General features: G+C 47.2%; 1 protein-coding gene across 1 annotated transcript in view; it reads right to left on the bottom strand.

The window, feature by feature from the left end:
- Window positions 1-1480: 1480 nt before the first annotated feature.
- The window catches only part of EIF3CL (eukaryotic translation initiation factor 3 subunit C like), a 46745-nt gene continuing 26035 nt past the window's right edge, over window positions 1481-22190 (bottom strand). The window contains 9 exon segments of the mRNA XM_077193226.1: window positions 1481-1808; window positions 2785-2947; window positions 4237-4324; window positions 5694-5759; window positions 8710-8869; window positions 12231-12594; window positions 14964-15123; window positions 16790-17282; window positions 18343-18436. Coding sequence (XP_077049341.1) covers window positions 1729-1808; window positions 2785-2947; window positions 4237-4324; window positions 5694-5759; window positions 8710-8869; window positions 12231-12594; window positions 14964-15123; window positions 16790-17282; window positions 18343-18436 — 1668 coding nt within the window. The 3' untranslated portion in view covers window positions 1481-1728.

Below are 22190 nucleotides of genomic sequence, written 5' to 3'. Positions count from 1 at the left end.
GAAGGGACAAAATGGTGGGAAATTGTGAGAGAAGAAGGAGAAGGGAAGCCATGAGAGGACAAAATGGAGGGAAGCTGTGAGGGGAGAAAGTGGAGGGAAACTGTGAGGGGAAGGAGTGGTAAGGCAGCCATGAGAGGACAAAGTGAAGGGAAGCCATGAGGGACAAAATGGCAGGAAATTGTGAGGGGACATGGAGAAAAGGAAGTCATGAGGGGACAAAATGGTGGGAAATTGTGATAAGAAAAAAACGGAGATAAAGTGTGAGGGGAGAGGGAGAAGGGAAGCCATGAGGGGAGAAAATGGAGGGAAGCTGTGAGGGGACAAAATGGCGGAAAGCTGAGGGGAGAAAATGGAGGGAAGCTGTGAGGGGACAAAATGGAGGGAAGCCATGAAGGGACAAAATGGAGGGAAATTGTGAGGGGAGAAAATGGAGGCAAGCTGTGAGGGGAAGGAGTGGTAAGGCAGCTATGAGAGGAAAAAGTGAAGGGAAGCCATGAGGGACAAAACAGAAAATTGTGAGGGGACAGGGAGAAAGGGAAGCCATGAAGGGAGAAAATGGCAGGAAATTGTGATAAGAAAAAATGAAGATAAAATGTGAGGGGAGAGCGAGAAGGGAAGCCATGAGGGGAGAAAATGGAGGGAAGCTGTGAAGGGACAAAAAGATGGGGCCGCCATGAGGGGAGAAAACAGTGGGAAATTGTGAGGGGAGAAAATGGCGGGAAGCCATGAAGGGACAAAATGGTGGGAAATTGTGAGAGAAGAAGGAGAAGGGAAGCCATGAGAGGACAAAATGGAGGAAAGGTGTGAGGGGACAAAATGGAGGGAAGCCATGAAGGGACAAAATAGAAAGGGGACAGGGAGAAAGGGAAGCCATGAGGGACAAAATAGAAAATTGTGAGGGGACAGGGAGAAAGGGAAGCCATGAGGGACAAAATAGAAACTTGTGAGGGGAGAGGGAGATGGGAAGCCATGAGGGGAGAAAATGGGGGGAAGCTGTGAGGGGAGAGGATGAAGAAGATGGGGAAAGGGGTAGCCCTGAGGGAACAGATTGAAGAAAAACCACGAAAGAAATAATAAAAGGATGGGGTGAAGGGAAGCCATGATGGGAGAAAAAGGCGGGAAAACGTGAGGGGGAGAAAAGAGGCAGGAAAATGTGAGGGGAGAAAAGAGGCGGGAAAATGTGAGGGGAGAAAAATGCAGGAAAACGTGAGGGAAAAAAATGGAAAACGTGAGGGGAGAAAAAAGGCAGGAAAATGTGAGGGAAGAAAAAGGAAGGAAAATGTGAGGGAAGAAAAAGGAAGGAAAATGTGAGGGGAAAAAAGGCGGGAAAACGTGAGGGGAGAATAAAGGAAAACGTGACGGGGAGAAAAAAGGCGGGAAAACGTGAGGGGAGAAGCTTTGGGGTCACTTATGGGGCAGAGCCAGGATCTATGGGGCAGCCCCTATTCTGCCCCTCATGACCACATTAATTAACACCTCATTAACACGCTCTTGAATAATTCATTTATTCATTTCCAGCAGCAGGACCCTCGATGGAACAGGTGAGGGATCTATGGGGCAGGTAAGGCCTCTGTGGGGCAGGTGATGAATCCATGGGGCAGGTGATGAATCCATGGGGCAGGTGAGGGATCCCTGGGGCAGGTGAGGGATTTATGGGGCAGGTGAGGGTTCCATGGGGCAATTGAGGGTTCTATGGGGCAGGTGAGGGATCCATGGGGCAGGTGAGGCTCAGTAGTTGCCGCGCTCCTGCCGGAAGCCGCCGCGCCTCAGGTACCCGTCGCCCTTGCGGTAGCCGCCATCTTTCTGATCTGGAGGGAGGGACGGACGGGTGAGAGCGGGGCTGGGGGGCTCAGGTGTGTCCCAGGTGTGTCCCAGGTGTCCCCTCAGGTGTCCCCTCAGGTGTCCCCTCAGGTGTGCCCAAGTGTACCCCAGCCACTTCCATCTTCCCCCAGGTGTAACTGAGTGACCCAGGTGTGGCCAGGTGTGCACCAGGTGTATCCAGGTGTGGCCAGGTGTGCCCCAGGTGTATCCAGGTGTGTCCCAGGTGTTCTCCAGGTATATCCAGGTGTGCACCAGGTGCATCCAGGTGTGCCCAGGTGCCCCCAGATGTGCCCCAGGTATATCCAGCTGTGTCCCAGGTGTATCCCTCAGCCCCCCACCTGCCCCTAGGTGTATCCAGGTGTATCCCAGGTGTCTCCAGGTGTGCCCCAGGTGCCCCCAGGTGTGCCCAGATGTGCCCCAGGTGTATCCAGCTGTGCCCAGGTGTCTCCCTCCTCCCCCCACCTGCCCCCAGATGTATCCAGCTGTGCCCTCAGGTGTATCCAGCTGTGCCCAGGTGTATCCCTCAGCCCCCCACCTGCCCCCAGGTGTGCCCAGGTGCCCCCAGGTGTGCCCAGGTGTGCCCCAGGTGTATCCAGGTGTACCCCAGGTGTACCCCAGGGGTATCCAGGTGTGTCCCAGGTGTATCCAGGGGTATCCAGATGTGCCCCAGGTGTATCCAGGTACATCCAGGTGTGCCCAGCTGTGCCCCAAGTGTGCCCAGCTGTGCTCCAGGTGTATCCAGGTACATCCAGGTGTGCCCTCAGGTGTCTCCAGCTGTGCCCCAGGTGTGTCCCAGTTGTATCCGGCTGTGCCCCAGGTGCCTCCAGCTGTGCCCATAGGTGCCCCTGGGTGTGCCCAGCTGTACCCCAGGTCTCTCCAGGTACATCCAAGTGTGCCCCAGGTGCCCCCCAGGTATATCCAGGTGTATCCAGCTGTGCCCCAGCTGTGCCCAGCTGTGCTCACCTCTGAAGTAGCCCCCGTAGGCTCCCTGCCTCTGGTCCAGCACCCGCTCGTTGTTCTCCACCAGGTTCCCCAACTTCTCGGCCAACTGCAGCGCCAGGTTCTGCGTGGCCGTGGGCTCCGTCCTGTGCATCATCACCGTGGCCGTGGGCTGGTCCAGAGAGGCCTAAGGGGGGCACAGGTGAGAGCCAGAAGGACCAAAACTGCCTCAAATGGCTCCAGAACTGCTCCAAAAGGCTTCAAAACTGCCCCACATGGACCAAAATTGACCCAGAACTGCCCCAAATGGCTCCAAAAGGCTCCAAAAGTGCCCCAAAATTGACCCAAATGGCTCCAAAACTGGCCCAAATGGACCAAAATTGGACAAAAACTGCCCCAAAAGGCTCCAAAAGTGCCCCAAAATTGACCCAAATGGAGAAAAATTGACCCAGAACTGCCCCAAAAGGCTCCAAAACTGCCCCAAATGGACCAAAATTGAGCCAGAACTAGCCCCAAAAGGCTCCAAAACTGCCCCAAAAGGCTCCAAAACCGCTCAAAATTGACCCAAATGGCTCCAAAACCACCCAAAACTGCCCCAAATGGAGCAAAATCGACCCCAAACTGCCCCAAAAGGCTCCTAAAACTGACCCAGAACTGCCCCCAAAAGGCTCCCGAACTGCCCCAAATTGACCCAAATGGCTCCAAAACTGCCCCAAATGGCTCCAAAATTGACCCAGAACTGCCCCAAATGGACCAAAATTAACCCAAAACTGCCCCAAAAGGCTCCTAAATGGACCAAAATTGACCCAGAACTGCCCCAAAATTGACCCTAGAACTGCCCTAAAATTGACCCAAAACTGCCCCAAATGGAGCAAAACTGACCCTAGAACTGCCCCAAAAGGCTCCAAAACTGCCCCAAACGGACCAAAATGGACCCAAAACTGCCCCCAAAACTGCCCCAAATGGACCAAAATTGACCCAGAACTGCCCCAAAAGGCTCCAGAACTGCCCCTAATGGAGCAAAATTGACCCAGGACTGCCCCAAAAGTGCCCCAGGACTGCCCCAAAATCCCTGAAATTGGCCCCAAATCACCCCCTCAGCTGAGGTCACACCTGTCCCCAGTGTCCCCAGGTGTCCCCAGGTGCGTCCCCAGGTGTGTCCCCAGGTATCCCCAGGTGTGTCCCCATCTGTCCCCCCAGGTGTCCCCAGGTGTGTCCACAGGTGTGTCCCCAGGTGTCCCCCAGGTGTGTCCCCAGGTGTCCCCCAGAGTGTCCCCAGCTGTGTCCCAGGTGTCCCCAATGTCCCCAGGTGCGTCCCAGGTTTGTCCCCACTATCCCCAGGTATCCCCAGGTATCCCCAGCTGTCCCCAGGTGTGTCCCCAGGTGTGTCCCCAGGTGTATCCCCAGGTGTCCCCAATGTCCCCAGGTGTGTCCCCAATGTCCCCAATGTCCCCGGATGTCCCCAGGTGTCCCCACCATCAGCTCCTCGTTGATGATCATTTTGCTGATGATTCCGTGCACCGTGGGCAGGTCCAGCTCAAACATGGCCGCCAGCGTCTCCATGCTGGAAAATCCAGATTTCATCGCTTTTTAACCCAAAATTTGCTGCTTTTTCCCATCAAAATTCACCATTTTTTAACCTCAAAAATTCAATTTTTTTCCCCTTTTTAATTACAAAAATATCTACTTGAAAATCCCGTTTTTTTACATCAAAATTCACCATTTTTAGACTAAAAATTTGCCATTTTTAAACCTCAAAATTTACATATTCTTACCTCAAAATTCACCATTTTTAGACTAAAAATTTGCCATTTTTTAAACCTCAAAATTTACATATTTTTACTTCAAAATTCACCATTTTTTAAACCTCAAAATTTACATATTCTTACCTCAAAATTCACCATTTTTAGACCAAAAATTTGCCATTTTTAAACCTCAAAATTCACAATTTTTAGACTAAAAATATGCAATTTTTAAACCTCAAAATTTACCTATTCTTACTTCAAAATTCACCATTTTAGACTAAAAATTTGCCATTTTTTTAAACCTCAAAATTTACATATTCTTACCTCAAAATTCACCATTTTTAGACTAAAAATTTGCAATTTTTAAACCTCAAAATTTACATATTCTTACCTCAAAATTCACCATTTTTAGACTAAAAATTTGCCATTTTTAAACCTCAAAATTTACATATTCTTACTTCAAAATTCACCATTTTTTGTTCAAAATTCACATTTTTTACCTCAAAATATCACAATTTTCCCCTCAAAAATTAAAAAAACATTTGCTTTAAAATTCCCCGTTTTTTATCTCAAAAATTCACATTTTTTACCTCAAAATATCACAATTTTCCCCTCAAAAATTAAAAAAAAATTTCCTTTAAAATTCCCAATTTTTTATCTCAAAAATTCACATTTTTTACCTCAAAATATCACAATTTTCCCCTCAAAAATGAAAAAAATAATTCCTTTAAAATCCCCAATTTTTTACCTCAAAATATCACAATTTTCTCCTCAAAAATTAAAAAAAAAATTGCTTTAAGATTCCCAATTTTTTATCTCCAAAATCCAAGTTTTTTACCTCAAAAATTCACATTTTTTACCTCAAAATTTCACAATTTTTTCCTTTAAAATTCCCCATTTTTTATCTAAAAAATTCACATATTTTACCTCAAAATATCACAATTTTCCCCTCAAAAATTAAAAAAAAATTGCTTTAAAATTCCCCATTTTTTATCTCCAAAATCCAAGTTTTTTATCTCCAAAATCCAAATTTTTTACCTCAAAAATCCACATTTTTTACCTCAAAAATCCACATTTTTACCTCAAAAATCCACAATTTTTTCCTTTAATATTCCCCATTTTTGGAGATGTCAAAATCCCTCATTTTGGACCCAAAATCGCCGTTTTTTGCCCCAAAATCCTCCTCACCTGATGGAGTCGTAGACGCTGCTGTAGGTGAACAGGTACGTGCGGAGCGACTCCTCCTGGATCTTCCTGCGGAGGGACAGGGGGGTCACAGCTGGGAAACCCCAAAATTCTCCTTTCCTGACCCAAAATGACCCAAAATGGCTCCAAAATGGCCAAAAATGGCCCCAAAATGGCGGAAAGTGGCCCCAAAATGGCCCCAAAATGGCGGAAAATGGCCCCAAAATGGCCCCAAAATGGCCCCAAAATGGCGGAAAATGGCCCCAAAATGGCCCCAAAATGGCCACAAAATGGCCACAAAATGGCTGAAAATGGCCCCAAAATGGCCTCAAAATGGCCCCAAAATGGCTTCAAAATGGCGGAAAATGGCCCCAAAATGGCTGAAAATGGCACCAAAATGGCGGAAAATGGCCCCAAAATGGCTGAAAATGGCCCGAAATGGCCCCAAAATGGCTGAAAATGGCAACAAAATGACCCAAAATGGCCACAAAATGGCCACAAAATGGCTGAAAATGGCCCCAAAATGGCCGAAAGTGGCAGAAAATGGCCCCAAAATGGCGGAAAATGGCCCCAATATGGCCGAAAGTGGCCTCAAAATGACCCAAATTTCCTCACCTGGACACACCTGGCCACACCCCCAATCCCTAAAATTACCCAAAATGCCCCAAAATGGCCCCAAAATGGCTGAAAATGGCCCCAAAATGGCCCCAAAGTGTCTGAAAATGGCCTCAAAATGGCCCCAAAATGGGCCCAAAGTGGCCCCAAAATGGCCAAAAATGGCCCCGAAATGGCCCCAAGTGGCTCCAAAATGGCCCCAAAATGGCGGAAAATGGCCCCAAAATGGCGGAAAATGGCTGAAAATGGTCCCAAAGTGGCTGAAAATGGCCGAAAATGGACCCAAAATGGCTCCAAAATGGCCGAAAATGGCCCCAAAATGGCGGAAAATGACCCCAAAGTGGCTCCAAAGTGGCCCCAAAGTGGCTGAAAATGGCCCCAAAGTGGCCCCAAAATGGCTCCAAAATGGTTGAAAATGGCCCCAAAATGGCTCCAAAGTGGGCCCAAAATGGCTCCAAAATTACCCAAAATGCCTCAAAAATGGCCCCAAAGTGGCTGAAAATGGCCCCAAAATGGCTCCAAAATGGCCCCAAAATGGCCCCAAAATGGCTCCAATATGGCCCCAAAATGGCTGAAAATGGCCCCAAAATAACCCCAAAGTGGCTCCAAAATGGCCACAAAATGACTGAAAATGGCCCTAAAATGGCCCCAAAATGGTTGAACATGGACCCAAAAATGGCTCCAAAATGGCCCCAAAATGGCTGAAAATGGCCCCAAAATGGCCCCAAAATGGCGGAAAATGGCCCCAATATGGCCGAAAGTGGCAGAAAATGGCCCCAAAATGGCTCCAAAGTGGCCTCAAAATGACCCAAATTTCCTCACCTGGACACACCTGGCCACACCCCCAATCCCTAAAATTACCCAAAATGCCCCAAAATGGCTGAAAATGGCCCCAAAATGGCCCCAAAATGGCTGAAAATGGCCTGAAAATGGCCCCAAAATGGCTCCAAAATGGCTGAAAATGGCCTCAAAATGGCCCCAAAATGGCTCCGAAATGGCCCCAAAATGGCGGAAAATGGCCCCAAAATGGCTGAAAACGGCCCCAAAGTGGCCCCAAAATGGCTGAAAGTGGCTGAAAATGGCCCCAAAATGGCTGAAAATGGCACCAAAATGACCCAAAATGGCTGAAAATGGCCCCAAAATGGCCACAAAATGGCCCCAAAATGGCCACAAAATGGCGGAAAATGGCACCAAAATGGCTCCAAAATGGCAGAAAATGGCCCCAAAATGACCCAAATTTCCTTACCTGGGCACACCTGGCCATGCCCCCAATCCCTAAAATTACCCAAAATGCCCCAAAATGGCCCCAAAGTGGCTGAAAATGGCTCCAAAATGGCCCTAGAATGACCTGAAAATCCCACTCAAAATCAACAAAAATCACCCAAAATTGTCCAAAATTGCTAAAAATCGCCCAAAATTGCCCAAAATCCCCAAATTTTGATACCTGGCCCCACATGAGTCCAGGTGAGACTCTCCTGGAACTCACCTGAGACTCACCTGGGCACCTCAAATCCCTCCCAAAACCCTCAAAAATCCCACAAAAAATCGCCAAAAATCGCCCAAAAATCACCCAAAATTGCCCAAAATCGCTAAAAATCACCCAAAATTGCCCAAACTCGTGGGTTTTGGGGCTCACCTGACGAGCATGGCCCGCACCTGGTCGGCCTCGGGGAACAGGTCCCAGACTTTGAACCTCCCCAAATCCCCCAAAATCACCCAAAAATGCCCCAAAATCACCCAAAAATCGCCCAAAAATTGGCCAAAATCAGCCAAAAATCCCTCAAAAATCCACCTCAAAACCCTCAAAAATCGCCCAAAATTGCCCAAAATCCTCAAATTTCATTTCCTGGTTACACCTGAGCCCAAGTGAGCCTCACCTGGGCACCTCAAATCCCTCCCAAAATCCCCCAAAATCCCCCTAAAAACACTCAAAAATCACCCAAAAATCACCCAAAATTGTCCAAATTTGCCAAAAATCGCCCAAAATTGCCCAAAATCCCTAAATTTTGATACCTGGCCCCACATGAGTCCAGGTGAGACTCACCTGGAACTCACCTGAGACTCACCTGGGCACCACAAATCCTCGTTTTTAACCCCAAATCCATCCAAAAATCACCCAAAAATCCCACTCAAAACCCTCAAAAATCACCCAAAATTGTCCAAAATTGCTAAAAATCGCCCAAAATTGCCCAAAATCCCCAAATTTTGATACCTGGCCACACCTGACCCTGAGTGAGCCTCACCTGGGCACCTCAAAGTCTCATTTCCGACCCGAAATCCCCCTCAAAAATCCCACTCAAAATCGCCAAAAATCACCCAAAAATCACCCAAAAATCACTCAAAATCGCCCAAAATCGCTAAAAATCACCCAAAATTGCCCAAACTCGCGGATTTTGGGGCTCACCTGACGAGCATGGCCCGCACCTGGTCGGCCTCGGGGAACAGGTCCCAGACTTTGCCGTTCATTTTCTCGTTGACCACGAAGCGATGGCAGCGGCGCCAGTCCCCCGTCTTCATGGCCTTGGAGGCGGCCACCACGTGCTCCCGCATGGACTCGGGGGGACCTGGGCAGGGGACGAAATTTTGGGGTGAAAACCGGCGATTTTGGGCAAAAAATCCCCGAGTTTTGGGTAAAAAACCCGAGTTTTTAGGGTTAAAAATTGAGTTTTTGGGGTTGGAAATGGGGATTTTGGAGGGCACAAAATGGCGGCCACCACGTGCTCCCGCATGGACTCGGGGGGACCTGGGCAGGGGACGAAATTTTGGGGTGAAAAACGGCGATTTTGGGCAAAAAATCCCCAATTTTTGGGGTTAAAAATGGAATTTTTGGGGTTAAAAATGGAATTTTTATGGTTGGAAATGGGGATTTTATGGAGGGCACAAAATGGTGGCAACTCCAAGGCGGTCACAAAATGGCGGCACCTCCAAGGTCCAGGATGGACTCAGGGGGAGCTGGTGAGGGGAAAACATTTTGGGGTGAAAAACGGCGATTTTGGGCAAAAAAATCCCCGAGTTTTGGGGTTAAAAATGGAATTTTTGGGGTTGGAAATGGAATTTTTGGAGGGCACAAAATGGCGGCGCCTCCAGGTGTTGAGAAGGTCCTGGACAGGTGAGACACAGGTGGGACACTTGGACAAAATTTTGGGGTGAAAATTGTAAAATTTGGGTAAAAAAAGGTCAATTTTTGGGTAAAAAAATGGAATTTTTGTGGTTGGAAATGGGGATTTTGTGGAGGGCACAAAATGGCGGCCACCTCCAAGGCGGTCACAAAATGGCGGCAACTCCAAGGTCCAGGATGGACTCAGGGGGAGGTGGTGAGGGGACGAAATTTTGGGATGAAAAACGGCGATTTTGGGCAAAAAATCCCCGAGTTTTGGGGTAAAAAATGGAATTTTAGGGGTTAAAAATGGAATTTTTGGGGTTGGAAATGGGGATTTTGGAGGGCACAAAATGGCGGCCACCTCCAAGGGGGTCACAAAATGGCGGCAACTCCAAGGTCCTGAAGGGACTCGGGGGGAGGTGGTGAGGGGATGAAATTTTGGGGTGAAAAATGGCGATTTTGGGCAAAAAATCCCCGAGTTTTGGGTAAAAAACCCGAGTTTTTAGGGTTAAAAATTGAGTTTTTGGGGTTGGAAATGGGGATTTTGGAGGTCACAAAATGGCGGCAGCTCCAAAGTCTGGAAGGGACTCAGGGGAGCTGGGACAGGTGAGACACAGGTGGGGAAAAGTGAAGAAGTTTTGGGGTGAAAAACGCCAATTTTGGGTCAAAATTTCCAAATTTTGGTTAAAAACCCCATCCATGATCTGAGGAACATCAAGAAGATCCAGAACCGCCATTTTAGGAGATAAAGGAACCAAACCAAGACTGAATTAAGGTAATTATGGACCTCAAGAAGCCAATTTTGGGTCCAAATTTCCACATTTTGGTTAAAAGTACCAATTTTGGTCTGAGGAACCTCAGGAACATCTAAAATCTTGGTTTTTTGAGATAGAAGAACCAAACCAAGACCGACCTAAGGTAATTATGGACCTCAGAACCCAATTTTGGGTCAAAATCCTCAAATTTTGGGTCAAAACCCCATCCATGGTCTGAGGAACATCAGGAAGTTCTCAAACCTCCATTTTAGGAGATAAAAGAACCAAACCAAGACTGAATTAAGGTAATTATGGACCTCAGAACCCAATTTCGGACCTCAAAACCCCCAAATTTTGGGGTCAAAATTCCATCCATGGTCTGAGGAACATCAAGAAGTTCTAAAATCTCCATTTTAAGAGATAAAATAACCAAACCAAGACTGACCTAAGGTAATTATGGACCTCAGAACCCAATTTCAGACTTCCAAACCCAATTTTGGACCTCAAAACCTCCAAATTTTGGTTCTGAGGAACATTAAGAAGTTCTCAAACCTCCATTTTAGGAGATAGAAGAACCAAACCAAAACTGAATTAAGATAATTATGGACCTCAGAACCCCAAATCTCAACCCCAAACCCCCAAATTTTGGGTCAAAACCCCCAAATTTCAACACCAACCCCCCAAATCTTGGGTCAAAAACTCCATTTATGATCTGAGGAACATCAAGAAGATCTAAAACCGCCATTTTAGGAGATAAAAGAACCAAACCAAGACTGAATTAAGCAAATTATGGACCTCAGAACCCAATTTCGGACCTCAAAACCCCCAAATTTCAACACCAAGCCCCCAAATTTTGGGTCCTCCTCCCCATCCATGGTCTGAGGAACATCAAGAAGTTCTCAAACCTCCATTTTAGGAGATAGAAGAACCAAACCAAAACTTATTCAAGGTAATTATGGACCTCAGAACCCAATTTCAGACCTCCAAACCCAATTTCAGATCTCAAAACCCCCAAATTTTGGTTCTGAGGAACATCAAGAAGTTCTCAAACCTCCATTTTAGGAGATAGAAGAACCAAACCAAGACTGACCTAAGATAATTATGGACCTCAAGAAGCCAATTTTGGACCTCAGAACCCCCAAATTTCATCAATGTCACCATCCATGGTCTGAGGAACATCATAGAAGTTCTCAAACCACCATTTTAAGAGATAGAAGAACCAAACCAAGACCGACCTAAGGTAATTATGGACCTCAAAACCCCAAATCTCAACCCCAAACCCCCAAATTTTGGGTCCTCCTCCCCATCCATGGTCTGAGGAACATCAAGAAGATCTAAAATCTCCATTTTAGGAGATAAAAGAACCAAACCAAGACTGAATTAAGGTAATTATGGACCTCAGAACCCAATTTTGGACCTCAAAACCTCCAAATTTTGGTTCTGAGGAACATTAAGAAGTTCTCAAACCTCCATTTTAGGAGATAGAAGAACCAAACCAAAACTTATTCAAGGTAATTATGGACCTCAGAACCCAATTTTGGACCTCAAACCCCCAAATTTCATCAATGTCACCATCCATGGTCTGAGGAACATCCTGAAGTTCTCAAACCTCCATTTTAAGAGATAAAATAACGAAACCAAGACCGATCTAAGGTAATTATGGACCTCAGAACCCCAAATCTCAACCCCAAACCCCCAAATTTCATCAGTATCACCATCCATGGTCTGAGGAACATCAGGAAGTTCTCAAACCTCCATTTTAAGAGATAAAAGAACCAAACCAAAACTTATTCAAGGTAATTATGGACCTCAGAACCCAATTTCAGACCTCCAAACCCAATTTTGGACCTCAAAACCCCAAATTTCATCAGTATCACCATCCATGGTCTGAGGAACATCATAGAAGTTCTCAAATCTCCATTTTAAGAGATAAAAGAACCAAACCAAAACTTATTCAAGGTAATTATGGACCTCAGAACCCAATTTCGGACCTCCAAACCCCCAAATTTTGCGTCAAAAACCCCAAATTTTGTGCCAAAACCCCCGACTTCCATCTCCTCCTCCCCGTACCCAGCAGCGGCTGCCTCTCTCCGACGCGCAGCTGGTGGTGGAACTGCTTGCTGATCATCCTCCTGCGGGCGTCGAACTCGTGCGCCGCCATGTAGGGGATCTCCAGCAGCATGGCGGCCACCAGGTAGACGCACTCGAGGAGCTCCAGGTTGACGTGCATGTGGAAGGGCACCTGGCGCCTCTTCTCCACCTTCTCCTGCTCCGCGTTCCTCTCCTGGAGGCTCCTGAGCAGGAGGCCCTGGCCCAGGAGCTCCTTGGCCCGGCCGGAGCTCTGGATGTCCAGGAGGGCGTTGTGGGCGTCCTTGATCAGGCCCTGGCGGAAGGCGCAGATGCCCAGCTGGACCATGGTGCGGTTGTAGAGGATCTGGGATGGGAAAAGGGGAGGTCAAGGGGGGTTTTGGGGTGAGAAATGGGAGGTTTGGGTAAAAAAATTTAAAAATAAATTGAGGGGGTGGAGGTTTTGGAGGGGACAAAATGGCGGCACCTCCAGGTCCTGAAGGGACTCAGGGGGAGCTGGGACAGGTGGAGACACCTGGGGATGAGTGAAGAAGTTTTGGGTCAAAAAATGCCAATTTTGGGTAAGAATAAAAGTCAATTTTTGGGGTGGGAAGTGGAATTTTGGGGGTTGGAAATGGAATTTTTGGAGGTGACAAAATGGCGGAAGCTCCAAGGTCCTGAAGGGACTCAGGGGGAGCTGGGACAGGTGAGACACAGGTGAGGACAGATGGGAATGAGTGAAGAAGTTTTGGGGTGAAAAATGCAAATTTTGGGTAAAAAATTTGGAGGTTTTGGGGCTGAAAATGGAATTTTTTGGGTTGGAAATGGAATTTCTGGAGGTCACAAAATGGCAGCAGCTCCAAGGTCCTGAAGGGACTCAGGGGGAGCTGGGACAGGTGAGACACAGGTGGGACACAGGTGAGAGACCTGGGGAAAAGTGAAGAAGTTTTGGGGTGAAAAATGCCAATTTTGGGTAAGAATAAAAGTCAATTTTTGGGGTGGGAAGTGGAATTTTGGGGGTTGGAAATGGAATTTTTGGAGGTGACAAAATGGCGGCAGCTCCAAGGTCCTGAAGGGACTCAGGGGGAGCTGGGACAGGTGAGGACACAGGTGAGACACAGGTGAGAGACCTGGGAATAAGTGACAAAATTTTGGGGTAAAAAATGCCAAATTTGGGTAAAAAAAAAAGTCAATTTTTGGGGTGGGAAGTGGAATTTTTGGGGTTGAAAATGGAATTTTTTGGGTTGGAAATGGGAGTTTTGGAGGTCACAAAATGGCGGCAACTCCAGGTCCTGAAGGGACTCAAGGGGGAGCTGGGACAGGTGAAAAACAGGGGGACACAGGTGGGACACAGGTGAGACACAGGTGAGAGACCTGGGGAAAAGTGAAGAAGTTTTGGGGTGAAAAATGCCAATTTTGGGTAAAAAAAATTAAAAATAAATTGGGTGGGAAATGGAAGTTTTGGAGGTCACAAAATGGCGGCACCTCCAGGTCCTGAAGGGACTCAGGGGGAGCTGGGACAGGTGGAGACACCTGGGGATGAGTGAAGAAGTTTTGGGGTGAAAAATGCCAATTTTGGGTAAGAATAAAAGTCAATTTTTGGGGTTAGAAGTGGAATTTTTGGGGTTGAAAATGGAATTTTTGGAGTCGGAAATGGAATTTCTGGAGGGCACAAAATGGCGGGAAGTCCAAGGTATGGGAGGGAATCAGGGGGAGCTGGGACAGGTGAGACACAGGTGGGACACAGGTGAGAGACCTGGGGATGAGTGACAAAATTTTGGGGCAAAAAATGCAAAATTTGGGTAAAAAAAAAGTCAATTTTTGGGGTGGGAAGTGGAATTTTTGGGGTTGAAAATGGAATTTTTGGAGTCGGAAATGGAATTTCTGGAGGGCACAAAATGGCGGAAACTCCAAGGTACGGGAGGGACTCAGGGGGAGCTGGGACAGGTGAAAAACAGGGGGACACAGGTGAGACACAGGTGAGAGACCTGGGAATAAGAGACAAAATTTTGGGGCAAAAAATGTGAAATTTGGGTAAAAAAAATGGAGATTTTGGGGTTGAAAATGGAATTTTTGGAGGTCACAAAATGGCGGCAGCTGCAGGTGTTGAGAAGGTGCTGGACAGGTGAGGTGGGGAGAGGTGGCCAGGTGTGGTTTACATGTCCAGGTGTGCCCAAATCACCTGCCCAGGTGTCTTTAACCCTCTCAGGTGTGTGTTTAACCCTTACCTGCCCAGATGTGTTTAACCCTTCCAGGTGTATCAGGCTCACGCCTCCAGGTGTGTTTAACCCTCACCTGCCCGTGTATGTTTAACCCCTCAGGTGTGTGGTTTATCCTTCCAGGTGTGCCCAAATCTCCTCTCCAGCCATAATTACCCTGCCCAGGTGTGTTTAACCCTTTCAGGTGTATCAGGCTCACACCCCCAGGTGTGTTTAACCCTTTCAGGTGTGTTTAACCCTTACCTGCACAGGTGGGTCTGCGTGCTGGATGTTGTCCTGCAGGTGTGTTTAACCCTTTCAGGTGTGTTTAACCCTTTCAGGTGCGTGTTTAACCCTTTCAGGTGTATCAGGCTCACACTCCCAGGTGTGTTTAACCCTCTCAGGCGCGTGTTTAACCCTTTCAGGTGTGTTTAACCCTTACCTGCACAGGTGGGTCGGCGTGCTGGATGTTGTCCTGCAGGTGTGTTTAACCCTCTCAGGTGTGTTTAACCCTTTCAGGTGTGTATTTAACCCTCACCTGCACAGGTGGGTCGGCGTGCTGGATGTTGTCCTGCAGGTGGGACATGAGCATGAGGTCGCGGGCGCGGTACCAGCGGCTGTGCAGGGCGTGGTGGTAGATGTGGCACAGGATGGCGCAGGTGCGGATCCGGTCCGTGCGGTCCTTGGCGTACACGAACCTGAACAGGTGAGAAACCCCCAAAAAAATCCCAAAATTTCAACCCAAAAATCCCAAAATTTCAACTCAAAAAAATCTCAAAATTTCAGCCCCAAAAATCCCGAGATTCCAGCCCCAAAATGTCAAAATTCCAACCTGAAAATGTTAAGATTTCAACCCCAAATATCCCAAAATTTAATCTCAAAATGCTAAGATTTCAACCCCAAAAAATCGCAAAATTTCAGCCCCAAAATCCTGAGATTTCAACCCCAAAAATCTCAAAATTCAGCCCCAAAATTCCAAGATTCCAACCCCAAAAAATCTCAAAATTTCAGCCCCAAAATGCCAAAATTTCAGCCCCAAAATTCCAAGATTTCAACCCCAAAATGCCAAAATTTCAGCCCCAAAATCCCAAGATTTCAACCCAAAAATCCTGAGATTTCAGCCCCAAATATCCCAAAATTTAACCCCAAAATGCCAAGATTTCAACCCCAAAAATCTCAAAATTTCAACCCCAAAATGCCAAGGTGTGCTGCCCCCTCTCCAGGTGCGTCCCCACCCCTCCAGGTGTCCCCAGGTGTGTCCCTGTCCCCTTTTCCCCCATCCAGGTGTGTCCCCAACCCACCCAGGTGTGTCCCTGACCTGATCCAGGTGTACCCAGGTGTGTCCCCACCCATCCAGGTGTGTCCAGATGTGTCCCTGTCTCCATTTCCCCCATCCAGAAGTACCCAGGTGTGTCCCTGACCCCATCCAGGTGTGTCCCCAACCCACCCAGGTGTGTCCCCACCTCCTCAGGTGTGTCCCAACCCCCTCCAGGTGTCCCCATTTCCCGTGTCCAGGTGTGTCCCTGTCCCTCTCCAGGTGCGTCCCAACCCCATCCAGGTGTCCCCAGGTGTGTCCCTGTCCCCATCCAGGTGTGTCCCCACCCCTCCAGGTGTGTCCAGGTGTGTCCCTGTCCCTTTCCAGGTGTCCCCAACCCACCCAGGTGTGTCCCCACCCTCTCCAGGTGTGTCCCAACCCCTTCCAGGTGTCCCCAGGTGTGTCCTGACCCCCTCCAGGTGTCCCCAACCCCCTCCAGGTGTGTCCCCACCCTCTCCAGGTGTGTCCCAACCCCATCCAGGTGTGCCCAGGTGTGTCCCTGTCCCCACCCAAGTGTGTCCCCACCCCTCCAGGTGTCCCCAGGTGTCCCCAGCTGTGTCCCTGTCCCTCTCCACGTATGCCCTGACCTGATCCAGGTGTGTCAGGTGTGTCCCCAACCCACCCAGGTGTGTCCCTGTCCCTCTCCACGTATGCCCTGATCTGATCCAGGTGTCCCCAGGTGTGTCCCCACCTCCCCAGGTGTGTCCAGGTGTGTCCCTGCTCCATCCAGGTGTCCCCAGGTGTCCCCAGGTGTGTCCCCACCCCTCCAGGTGTCCCCAGGTGTGTCCCTGACCTCACCCAGGTGTGTCCCCACCTCCTCAGGTGTGTCCCAACCCTCTCCAGGTGTGTCCCTGTCCCTTTCCAGGTGTCCCCAACCCACCCAGGTGTGTCCCTGACCCCATCCAGGTGTGTCCCCCACCTCCCCAGGTGTCCCCAGGTGTGTCCCTGCTCCGTCCAGGTGTCCCCAGGTGTACCCAAGTGTGTCCCTGTCCCTCTCCAGGTGTCCCCAGGTGTCCCCAGGTGTGTCCCCACCCCAGCCTCCCCCTCACCTGCACAGCCTCTCCATCAGCGCCTCCGAATCCTCCTCTTCCTCCTCCTCCTCCTCCTCCTTCTTCACCTGCGCCTCCTCCTCCTCCTCCTTCCCCTGTCCGTCCTTCTGTCCGTCCTTCCGTCCGTCCTCCTCCTCCTCCTCCTTCCTCCCTTCTTCCTTCTCCTTCCCTTCATCCTCTTTCTCCTTCCCTTCATCCTCCTCCTCTTCCTCTTTCTTTGCTCCGCCTTCCTTGTGGGCGTGGCCTTCCTTGTGGGCGTGGCCTTCCTGGTGGGTGTGGCCATCTTGGTGGGCGTGGCCTTGCTGGTGGGCGTGGCCTTCGGCGCGTGCCTTGCGGCGGGCGGCGCCGTAGTCGAACTTGTAGTAGGTGTGGAGGACGCGGCGCAGGTAAACCCGGCAGAGCTCCTCGGGGCTGCCCTTGCCCTGCAGGTAGCGCTGCAGGCGGGCGATGATGCGGCACACGCGCGCCTCGTCCTTCAGGTGCTCCACGTACTCTGGGGAGAGGGGGGAAAAATTAAAAAGAAATTTAGGAATTAAAAAAAAAAATCGGAAGAAAATTGCGAAAAAATTGCAAAAAAATTGTGAAAAAAGCTGCGAAAAAGCGCAAAAAACGCACAAAAAATCCCAGAAAAATCGCAAAAAAAAAGCAAAAAAATCTGCAAAAAATCCACAAAAAAAGGCAAAAAATCCACAAAAAAATCGCAAAAAAACCGCAAAAAATCCACAAAAAATGCCAAAAAAATCGTAAAAAACTGCAAAAAAACCACAAAAAATGCAAAAAAAAATTGCAAAAAAATTCCAAAGAAATGCCCGAAAAAATCCAAAGAAATGCCCAAAAAAATGCCCCAAAAAATCCCAAAAAACTAAAAAAAAAAACCCAAAAAACCCTAATTTTTTTGGATTTTTTTGGATTTTTTGGGGGATTTTTTGGGGGTTTTTTTGGGGGTTTTTTTTGGATTTTTTAATTTTTTTGGGATTTTTTTGGGATTTTCTTGGGATTTTTGTGGGATTTTTTGGGGGGATTTTTTGGGGTTTCTTGGGATTTTTTGGGGTTTTTTTTTGGGGATTTTTTTTGGATTTTTTTCGGATTTTTTGGGATTTTTTTGGGTTTTTTGGGGAGATTTTTTTGGGGTTTTTTGGGGGTTTTTCTGGGTTTTTTGGGGATTTTTGGGGGGATTTTTTGGGTTTTTTTGGGGGGATTTTTTTGGGGTTTTTTGGGGTTTTTTTTGGGATTTTTTAGGGATTTTTTTGGGGATTTTTGAGGATTTTTTCGGAATTTTTTGGGATTTTTTGGGCATTTTTTTGGGATTTTTTTGGTTTTTTTTGGATTTTTTTTTAATTTTTTTTATTCTTTTAGGATTTTTTTGGGGGATTTTTCGGATTTTTTTTTTATTTTTTGGGAGGATTTTTTCGGATTTTTTTTTTTTTTTTATTTTTTTTCGGATTTTTTCAGATTTTTTCCGGATTTTTTTGTGGGATTTTTTTAGGATTTTTTTGGTGTTTTCTGGACTCTCCTGACCCCTCCCCACCCCTCTGCCCCCATAGAGGACCCACCCTGGGAGTGGGGATCTGTGTTCTGCATGATCTTGGTGAATTCCTCGTCCATGCGCTCCACCAGGGTCAGCACACAGCCACGGACACGGAACGGCTGCAAAGGAAAACAAAAATTACCCAAAAATCCCAAAAATAACCCCAAAATCAGCCCTGAGCTCCACCAGGGTCAGGACACAGCCACGGACACGGAACGGCTGCAAAGGAACCCAAAAATACCAAAAACTCCCCCAAAAATGAACCCAGCACCCTAAAATCCCATAAATAACCCCAAAATCGACCCTAAAACCCCATAAATGACCCCAAAATCGACCCCAAAATCAGCCCTGGGCTGCACCAGGGTCAGGACCTGGAACGGCTGGAAAGGAACCCAAAAATCCCAGAAATGACCCCAAAAGTGACCCTAAAACCGCATAAATGATCCTAAATCCCATAAATAATCCTAATAGTGAACCCAGAACCCCAAAATCCCATAAATTCCCCATAAATGATCCCAAAATCTCAGAAATGACCCCAAAAATGACCCCAAAACCAGCACTGGGCTCCAGCAGGGTCAGGACACAGCCACAGACATGAAATGGTTAAAAATGACCCCAAAAATGCCAAAAATAAACCCAAAAGTGACCCTGAAACCTCAAAATCACCCTAAAAGTGAACCCAGAACCCTAAAATCCCATAAATGACCCCAAAAGTGAACCCAAAACGCCCAAATCCCATAAATAACCTTAAAAATGACCCCAAAACCCCAAAAATGACCCTAAATCCCATAAATAACCCAAAAACCCCATAAATGATCCCAAAAATGACCCCAAAATCAGCCCTGAGCTCCACCAGGGTCAGCACACAGCCACGGACACAAAATGGCTGCAAAGGAACCCAAAAATCCCAAAAATGACCCCAAAAATGACCCCAAAATCAGCCCTGAGCTCCACCAGGGTCAGGACACAGCCATGGACCCGAAAGGGCTGGAAATGAAAACAAAAATCCCATAAATGACCCCAAAAATGACCCAAAAATCCCAAAAATGACCCCAAAAATGACCCAAAAACCCCATAAATAACCCCCAAAATAACCCCAAAATCAGCCCTGAGCTCCAGCAGGGTCAGGACACAGCCACGGACATGAAAGGGCTGCAAAGGAACCCAAAAACCCCAGAAATGACCCCAAAAATGACCCCAGAACCCCAAAATCCCATAAATGACCCAAAAACCCCATAAATTCCCCCATAAATCCCCCAGACCTGCTCGGGGTTGCTGAGGTTCTCAGATTCCCCCATAAATGATCCCATAAACGTTCCTAAATCCCCTATAAATGATCCCAAACCTGCTCGGGTTGCTGAGGTTCTCAGATTATCCCATAAATCCCCTATAAAATCCCATAAATCCCCTATAAAATCCCATAAATTCCCCCAAACCTGCTCGGGGTTGCTGAGGTTCTCAGATTATCCCATAAATGATCCCAAATCCCATAAATCCCCCATAAATCCCCTATAAAATCCCCTATAAATGATCCCAGACCTGCTCGGGGTTGCTGAGGTTCTCAGATTATCCCATAAATTCCCCATAAATGGATCCCAAACCCCATAAATCCCCTATAAACGTTCCCAAACCTGCTCGGGGTTGCTGAGATTCTCAGATTATCCCATAAATTCCCTATAAATGGATCCCAAACCCCATAAACGGATCCCAAACCCCATAAATTCCCCCATAAATGATCCTAAACCTCATAAATTCCCCTATAAAATCCCCTAAATCCCCCAAACCTGCTCGGGGTTGCTGAGGTTCTCTGATTACCCCATAAATGATCCCATAAATGATCCTAAATCCCATAAATCCCCTATAAAAGCCCCCAAACCCCATAAATTCCCCCATAAATGGATCCCAAACCTGCTCAGGGTTGCTGAGGTTCTCTGATTATCCCATAAATGATCCCAAATCCCATAAATCCCCCATAAATTCCCCCATAAATTCCCCAGACCTGCTCGGGGTTGCTGAGGTTCTCAGATTCCCCCATAAATGATCCCAAATCCCATAAATCCCCTATAAAATCCCATAAATCCCCTATAAATTCCCCTATAAATGTTCCCAAACCTGCTCGGGGTTGCTGAGATTCTCAGATTCCCCCATAAATTCCCCATAAATGATCCCAAATCCCATAAATTCCCCATAAATGATCCCAAATCCCATAAATTCCCCATAAATGATCCCAAACCCCATAAATGATCCCATAAAAGCTCCTAAATCCCCTAAACAGATCCCAAACCTGCTCGGGGTTGCTGAGGTTCTCAGATTATCCCATAAATCCCCTATAAAATCCCATAAATCCCATAAATCCCCTATAAAATCCCCTATAAATCCCATAAATCCCCTATAAAATCCCATAAATCCCATAAATCCCCTATAAAATCCCATAAATCCCATAAATCCCCTATAAAATCCCATAAATCCCATAAATCCCCTATAAAATCCCCTATAAATCCCATAAATCCCCTATAAAATCCCATAAATCCCATAAATCCCCTATAAAATCCCATAAATCCCATAAATCCCCTATAAAATCCCATAAATCCCATAAATCCCCTATAAAATCCCCTATAAATCCCATAAATCCCCTATAAAATCCCATAAATCCCATAAATCCCCTATAAAATCCCATAAATCCCATAAATCCCCTATAAAATCCCCTATAAATTATCCCAAACCTGCTCGGGGTTGCTGAGGTTCTCTGATTACCCCATAAATGATCCCAAACCCCATAAATTCCCCTATAAAATCCCATAAATCCCATAAATCCCCTATAAAACCCCATAAATCCCCTATAAATGGATCCCAGACCTGCTCGGGGTTGCTGAGGTTCTCAGATTCCCCCAGAAATCCCCTATAAATCCCCCATAAATCCCCTATAAAATCCCATAAATTCCCCCAAACCTGCTCGGGGTTGCTGAGGTTCTCAGATTATCCCATAAATGATCCCATAAATGGATCCCAAACCCCATAAATTCCCTATAAAACCCCATAAATCCCCCATAAATCCCCTATAAAATCCCATAAATCCCCTATAAAATCCCATAAATCCCCCAGACCTGCTCGGGGTTGCTGAGGTTCTCAGATTATCCCATAAATCCCCTATAAAACCCCATAAATCCCCCATAAATAGATCCCAAACCTGCTCGGGGTTGCTGAGGTTCTCAGATTCCCCCATAAATCCCCTATAAAATCCCATAAATCCCCTATAAAATCCCATAAAAGCTCCTAAATCCCCTATAAATGTTCCCAAACCTGCTCAGGGTTGCTGAGGTTCTCAGATTACCCCATAAATGATCCCAAATCCCATAAATCCCCTATAAAATCCCATAAATCCCCTATAAAATCCCATAAATTCCCCCAAACCTGCTCGGGGTTGCTGAGGTTCTCAGATTATCCCATAAATGATCCCATAAATGGATCCCAAACCCCATAAATTCCCCTATAAAATCCCATAAATCCCATAAATCCCCTATAAAACCCCATAAATCCCCTATAAATTCCCCCAGACCTGCTCGGGGTTGCTGAGGTTCTCAGATTATCCCATAAATGATCCCAAATCCCATAAATCCCCTATAAAATCCCATAAATCCCATAAATCCCCTATAAAATCCCATAAATCCCCTATAAAATCCCCTATAAAAGTTCCCAAACCTGCTCGGGGTTGCTGAGATTCTCAGATTATCCCATAAATTCCCTATAAATGATCCCAAATCCCATAAATCCCCTATAAAATCCCATAAATTCCCCTATAAATCCCCCAGACCTGCTCGGGGTTGCTGAGGTTCTCAGATTCCCCCATAAATCCCCTATAAAAGCTCCTAAACC

The sequence above is a fragment of the Agelaius phoeniceus genome, chromosome 37 (assembly GCF_051311805.1).
Source record: "Agelaius phoeniceus isolate bAgePho1 chromosome 37, bAgePho1.hap1, whole genome shotgun sequence".
NCBI lineage: Eukaryota > Metazoa > Chordata > Aves > Passeriformes > Icteridae > Agelaius > Agelaius phoeniceus.
The sequence above is the reverse complement of the archived record's forward strand: the minus strand, read 5'-3'. Positions and strand labels throughout refer to the sequence as shown.